Source organism: Triticum urartu, chromosome 5A (genome assembly GCF_056163025.1).
Source record: "Triticum urartu cultivar PI428250 chromosome 5A, HENAU_Tu73, whole genome shotgun sequence".
NCBI lineage: Eukaryota > Viridiplantae > Streptophyta > Magnoliopsida > Poales > Poaceae > Triticum > Triticum urartu.
The window spans coordinates 174,125,343-174,132,560 of NC_141877.1; the positions used below are offsets into that span (position 1 = coordinate 174,125,343).

General features: G+C 37.9%; 1 protein-coding gene across 1 annotated transcript; it reads right to left on the minus strand.

The window, feature by feature from the left end:
* Positions 1-1,795: 1,795 nt before the first annotated feature.
* Positions 1,796-6,934, minus strand: LOC125508225 (uncharacterized). The gene is made up of 4 exons (XM_087525753.1): positions 6,603-6,934; positions 4,297-5,380; positions 3,442-3,543; positions 1,796-3,129 (listed from the first exon to the last, which is right to left on the minus strand). The coding sequence occupies exons 2-4, from the start codon at positions 4,306-4,308 to the stop codon at positions 2,926-2,928; spliced, it is 318 nt and encodes a 105-aa protein (XP_087381879.1). The 5' UTR covers positions 4,309-5,380; positions 6,603-6,934; the 3' UTR covers positions 1,796-2,925.
* Positions 6,935-7,218: the final 284 nt, after the last annotated feature.

The window sequence follows — 7,218 nt, forward strand, 5'->3', positions numbered from 1 at the left end:
TTGTATTTCCTTCTTGCAATCCGTGCTAAATTCTTCTCATGCTTATAGTCAAAATAAACCTTTTACTAAACATATCGTTGATGCTTTGATGCAATCTTATGAAGAAAAACTTGAGTTGGAAGTTTCTATCCCTAGAAAACTTTATGACGAGTGGTAACCTACAATAAATTTTAAAATTAAAGATCATGGGTGCTATGCTTTGTGTGATTTGGGTGCTAGTGTTTCCACGATTCCAAAAACTTTGTGTGATTTGTTAGGTTTCCGTGATTTTGATGATTGTTCTTTAAACTTGCACCTTGCGGATTCCACTATTAAGAAACCTATGGGAAGAATTAATGATGTTCTTATTGTTGAAAATAGGAACTATGTGCCTGTAGATTTCATTGTTCTTGATATAGATTGCAATCCTTCATGTTCTACTATTCTTGGTAGACCTTTCCTTAAAACGATTGGTGCAATTATTGATATGAAGGAAGGGAATATTAGATTCCAATTTACGTTAACGAAAGGCATGTAAAACTTCCCTTGAAATAAAATTAAATTACCATATGAATCTATTATGAGATCCACTTATGGATTGTCTACCAAAGATGGCAATACCTAGATCTATCTTCACTTTTATGCCTAGCTAGGGGCGTTAAACAATAGCGCTTGTTGGGAGGCAACCCAATTTTATTTTTATTCCTTGCCTTTTGCTCCTGTTTAGTAATAAATAATTTATCTATCCTCTATTTTTGTTGTGTTTTTTGTGTTTAATTAGTGTTTGTGCCAAGAAGAACCGTTGGGAAGACTTGGGGAAAGTCTGTTTAATCTTGCTATAAAAAACAGAAACTTTAGCACACACGAGAATTGCTGCCATTTTTATTTGGAAGGTAATATTTAGTTAATTATTTTTGCAGATGATTAATATATAAACTCCTCATGTCCAGAAATTTATTTTAGAATTGTTGGGGTTCCATAAGTTGCGTTAGCTACAGATTACTACAGACTGTTCTGTTTTTGACAAATTCTGTTTTTCTTGTATTATTTGCCTATTTTGATGAATCTATGGCTAGTAAAAGAGTTTATAAACCATAGAGAAGTTGGAATACAGTAGGTTTAACACCAATATAAGTAAATAATGAGTTCATTACAGTACCTTGAAGTGGTGTTTTGTTTTCTTTCGCTAACGGAGCTCACGAGATTTTCTATCTTGAGTTTTGTGTTGTGAAGTTTTCAAGTTTTGGATAAAGATTTGATGGATTATGGAACAAAGAGTGGAAAAAGCCTAAGCTTGGGGATGCCCATGGCACCCCAAGGTAAAATTCAAGTAAACCAAAAAAGCTAAGCTTGTGGATACCCCGGAAGGCATCCTCTCTTTCGTCTTCGTCTATCGATAACTTTACTTGCAGCTATATTTTTATTCACCACATGATATGTGTTTTGCTTGGAGCGTCTTGTATGATTTGAGTCTTTACTTTTTAATTTACCACAATCATCCTTGCTGTACACACCTTTTAAGAGAGACTCAAATGATCTGAAATTTATTAGAACTAGATGACCAGTTGCACCAAATGGCGTAAAGACCTGTTTAAAACCATGTTTGTGTTGAAAATATTAGCATTTTCTTAATAACCGTATATTTGAGTACATTTGGTAAGAACTTATACCCCTCATATATAAAGTAAATTGAATGCAAATATTTTCTTAAGGTAATAATGCCACAAATTAGATCATCGGTAGGTCAAGATAGTTGAGTCTACAATTAGAAACTCCAAGTAGCTGTAAACTTGCATTGGAAAAAAGTAAACACAAGTGACACAATAAAATGTACTTAGTACATGAACTCGTGAACATTGTGTATAAGAGAAGTTAATAGAAATAATGGTCAATTACATCATATAATTTGGTTCTATACTCTTCTGTGTGTATATATCCTGAATGCTACCCCTTTGTGATCAACTTTTTGTCCTTCGAATCAAATGGCACAGCTACCGCCCCTTGTGGAAAAAGAAAGAACTCTGTAATACTCATAAATGTAAAAGGAAAACATCATGTGATGCATCTCAACCTGCGCAAAACAATGTAAAAACCATACATGCTATCTACATACTCTCATTGTCTAGCAAAGCATAAGTAGCTGAGGGACCATGTACAAAAGAATTGAAAATTAGCAAGAAAGAAGCATGCCATCATCTGTCTAGACAACCATAAAACAATAAGTGGCAAAAGCCCCATCAGAATTAGCATTTGCCATCCAGTTTATGAGCCAAAGTTGAGCATTCACCAGTCGATAAAGCATATTAAGCATCAGCTATAAAACAAACTCCATTTTACTAATAAGACAACATAGATATGAAGTGGGAAAACTCTATTTTGACATCCAGTTTATGAGCTAAAGTGGAAAGTTATGGTCTCAAATGCATAAATAAGCAATATAGAAAATTAGTGGAAATCTCGCACCTGAGCGGCACCTCATCGCAGCTCGACACCCCCACCATCGCTCGTCTCACGCTTTAGTGGAAATTTTAGGAACACAAATAGTAATAGGATTGGTTAGAGTAAGATGTGCTGGAAATGGAAACAAAAAATGCCGGTATCTTTATTCAAATATTGCTCGAAAGCACATGCCCAGGACGTTGCATCCAGAAGTTCATCTGAATATTATCTTAAAAGGTTAGGATGCGAGAAAATAACACCTTGGGTAGGCATTTGTAATTCAAAAAGAGAAAACAACTCGATAGTAGAATTTGAAACTGCTAATCCTCCCGAAGTCTTTGCATAATAGGAGTATAGTACTGCACATGCTATGCTGCAGAAGATTTAAAAATGGTAGATAATAATAAATAGGCAAGTACAAAAACAATCTCTTGACAGAAAGCATAGGGGTCGTGTCAAAATAATTAATAAAAATGATCTCCACTGATTAAGAAATAAACAATGCAACTACACACAGATCAAACCATCATTTGTGCTTGTCATCTTCTTGGGCAGCGGCAGCAGCTGCGCGTCGCTCGGCGTCTTGGGCAGTTGGTGCAGCGGTGCATCGCTCGGCGTCTTGCCATTCTTCAAGATCACCAACGACTTCCTCGCCACCTCCCTCGCCATATCTCTCTCATCATGCACTGCAAATTGAGCAGGAAGTACAGACTTCAGAGGAATTGAGAGAATAAGAATCAGCGCACATTAACTATTATCAATAGACTGACTCAACAACCAGAATAATATACTTGTCAACATTTACATTTACATGTAAAATAAAGGCAATATAGTGTGCTTTATGAATCAAAGATAGCAGCAAGTGTCCAGCCGGCGACCATATGAAGCGAAGATAGCAACGAGCAATCAGCGAACAACATTACGAAATTAGTAGCTATATAAAGAGTACACTCTGTAGTATAGCACGAGATTGTCATAGTAAAGGATGTATAGCTAGAATCTGGATAAGAGATTCCTGCATACCTGCAGGAAAGAGGATAGGGGCGATAGCCAGAACTTGCATATGACTACTCCTAGGCCAGTAGCCTTGAGACGATGAACATTAGGGGAAGACAAAAGCGAGCACTGCAGCACATGAGCAAAATATGGAATAAAGCAACCCGAGAAGAAAAAACCAGAGGAACAAATGAACAAGTACAATGAGACTACCAGGAACAAATGATTCTAATTCTCTAAGGAAAAAGTGCATGTACAGAGAGATTATAGCTATACAACTAACCATAAGCATGAGCTCCCAAATGGCAAAATCATTGGTCCCTTTGGATGCAAGAGAATGCCAAGAGTGTTAATGATAAAATGATTTTGCTTGAACAGTTTCATTTTGCTAATTACCAAAGCATCCTAAGTGGGCTCCAAATGGCAAAATCATCAATTACCAAGGCATTCCAAGTGCATATATGCTTGAATCTTTCTACCAGCAAACATCATGTGGAACATTCAAGCATTAAGGATGAACAATTAAGATTCAGAGATATTGTTTGGGGTGTCCATTGTTATCCTCATTTTTTGGTAATTAATAAAATGGAAGATACATATCATGCATAATTTATTGGAAAATATTAGTAGGTACTGCTGCAACTGTTAAAATAAGTTTCCTTGGTTATTAGTTTATGAAAAGTTGGTCATCTAGTATGTCTAAATGGAAGATACATGGCAAAAAAGGATTAAATGGAACATCGAGCCATTGAAATGCATTTGAGATCAAAATATATCATGCACAAAAAATGGAATTAGCTAGGCTGTCGTTATTCTATTTTTCTATTTTAAAGAAAAAAACAAAAGAAAAACACGGAAAGATTAAAGACGCAAATTGATTACCTGAAGGGGCATATAATGTCAACCTCTTCTCAGAGGACTAATGCTTATTCTTTCAGTTTCTGCTACTCACACATCATCAAACTTCCGTGTAACTGTTGATTCAGTATCCTGCATTGTAGAATGCACAACATAAAAACCATGGAGAAAATAGTATTCAAGGCTAGGAATTTCTTCAATAAAGAATAAAAATATATGAGAGGGTAGCGGCCTAACTGTTTTATCAAACAGCGGAAAAGATTATTTACCCCTAGCAGACAGTTCTTTCATGATTTCTCATACATAGAGAACAACTAACAATTTCAGAATGTTATGTTATATTTAAACAATAGATCACAGACACACGGAGTTGCACAACAGCTACAGTCAAAACTACTGGCACCAAAAGCATGGTTGATAAATCTATAAACTTTGCCGCACTGCAGTTTTACAATGAAAGAAATAGTAGTAACACCAGACCTAAGTAAAGCCACTCTGTACGTATCAGCCACATCCTGCTAAATTGGTAATTTTGCTGCTTCATCCTCTTAACGATACACTTACAACACTCTTTTGTTCAAAAACCCAAAACAAAATGTCATAGATATCCTTCTCTGAAGTTCAAATATATCAGTGATATTAATGGAGAGCACATTCACCTACCAAAAGGTATATATTCACTTATATCAAATATCTGCATATGAATAGAATGAAAATAGCAGCCTACTTTACATTCTACCTCTCGACAACGAAACAAAACATAATAAATTATATAACCAAAAAAGCATTCTTTTCAAAGGTCCAGCTGAAGAGTTAAAGGAGGCAATGCAAGGGAAAACTATAAACGATCAGAGGTTTGATACAGTATCCAAGTGTTAACATATATGGTGGGAGTTCAAGCATGAGCTCACTCTTCTTTTACCAAATAGAAAAGGTGTGACTTATAGAATGAAGAACCGATGCAAGAAAGTCAACGGTTGTGCAGAGTACCATTATTTCGGTTTCCATAGTGAATTTCCATACAAAAGAAGTCTTCAGCTCGATTGTATCTTTAGAACAAAACAACTCAGCCAAATAGTATGCAATCCATCAGCCGAGCTCGCATTTTCTACACATAGAAATAACAAAACAGTGTCAATCAAGTTGCCTTGTACAGAAATAACTGTGTATTAAAATCCACACATAATCAAGAGAGAACAGGTCATATCCATCAAATTAAATTTCTTGCACAAAGTAGAAAAATGCCCTAAAACATTATCATGCTTTCTAGTACTCGCTATGTGTAGTTGTGTCATTGCCGATTAGTGCATAGAATAGTATTGCCATGGATGAGCTAATGAGAATAGTATTGCTATGGATGAGCACAAAGAAGCAACAGCCCAAGGTGAGCACATTAAAGATACTCTGTCAGGAAAACAGTGCCAAAAGGAATCTGGACGTGGCCGACCAACACCATCCTTAATCACATCAGTTAAAACTGTAGTTATAGTTATGGCCACTGAAAACAGGAGACCTGGTATGACAATATAGATTTTAGATTATTGCATAAGAATAAGATGGCATATATGAATGATTGTTATTTCTTGTAAAATAGGTAATCAAATTAACAACTACAGTAAAAACTAAGAACAATTGGAATGAACTATTGTAGGAAATATAAAAGCATCCTCAAACTAACTACTATTGGCTTTACCGATCTACTATTGTTCAGAGTGATTACCAACTACTGTAGAAAAAACCAAGGTTGACATGAACATTCTTTGTTCTTTCTGAGTTGAACGACTCCTTCAAGAGCAAATTGTCAAGCTGGCCATAAAAAGAGAGCCACGCAAAAATGCCGAGAAAAGCAAAAAACTGTATGTGAACAAGTGGAGTAGGCAGTAGTTAGATGTAGCATTTCGATGAAATTGGACCTAGTGCCTTGTGGGCGGCCCCTTCGCCATTTAACGCACGACCAGACCTAGACTATAATCCAATTAATTCTTGCCAGATCCTAAAGTGTGGGATTATGTCAAACAAGAAAAAAATCACATTAATGAAGCAATTATCAATTGAAGTGATCTAGAATTTAAGACTGCTAAGGGCTAACCATCACTCCCTTGTCCAAAGATCACATTTTGCAACTCCTAAAAAATAATACAGAAACCAAAGTTTCTAGACTACAGGGGAAATTCCACTGCCTACAGCAAGATGGCAGCACATCTAAGATCTAACTACATATATGAAGAAAAAGAAACCAACTAAGGCATCCCCATCCCGGAGAGAAACCCTAGCCTACCAGAGACGGCCACGAGAGAGAAGGCAGGAAGCCGGGGAGAGAGGTTGCTCACGTGCGATGATGCGATGGCGGCCGGCGTGGCCGGGGACGGGGGAGGAGGCGTACGGTGCTTGGTCAGGAGGGCGCGGGCTCCGGGTCGGCGGGTCCGATGGCACCGCTCTCCTCGCCTCATCGATGGTCCTCGGAGCGGCTGGGTGCAGCGGAGTGGAGGTGGCGGAGTGGGAGGAGGGGGGCACGAGGTGGAGAGGAGGCGGCGCCCCGACCAGAAGTGGAGATGGAGGAGGCGATGGGGGTGATTAGGGGAGGAGGAGGAGCAGAGGTGGGGACTGGGGGAGGAAAGGAGGCGGCGGATTGGGGGTGGGTGCGGGGACGAGAGGTGGTCTAGGTGAGACGGACGCGTAGCTGGTTTTGTTTCGCTCGTTCACTGGCTCTGCTCTCGACACTGCGAATAAAAGGAGACGTGGCAGGTGCCGCTAGTTGGGCGCACTAGCTCATCCTTTATATGTTCAATATTTTATGTGATTTATTTATATCTTTTGAGCTATATAGTTTTTGCTCTAGTGCTTCACTTATATCTTTTATAGCACGGCGGTGGTTTTGTTTTATAGAAACTATTGTTCTCTCATGATTCACTTATATTATTTTGAGAGTCCTTTAGAATAACATGG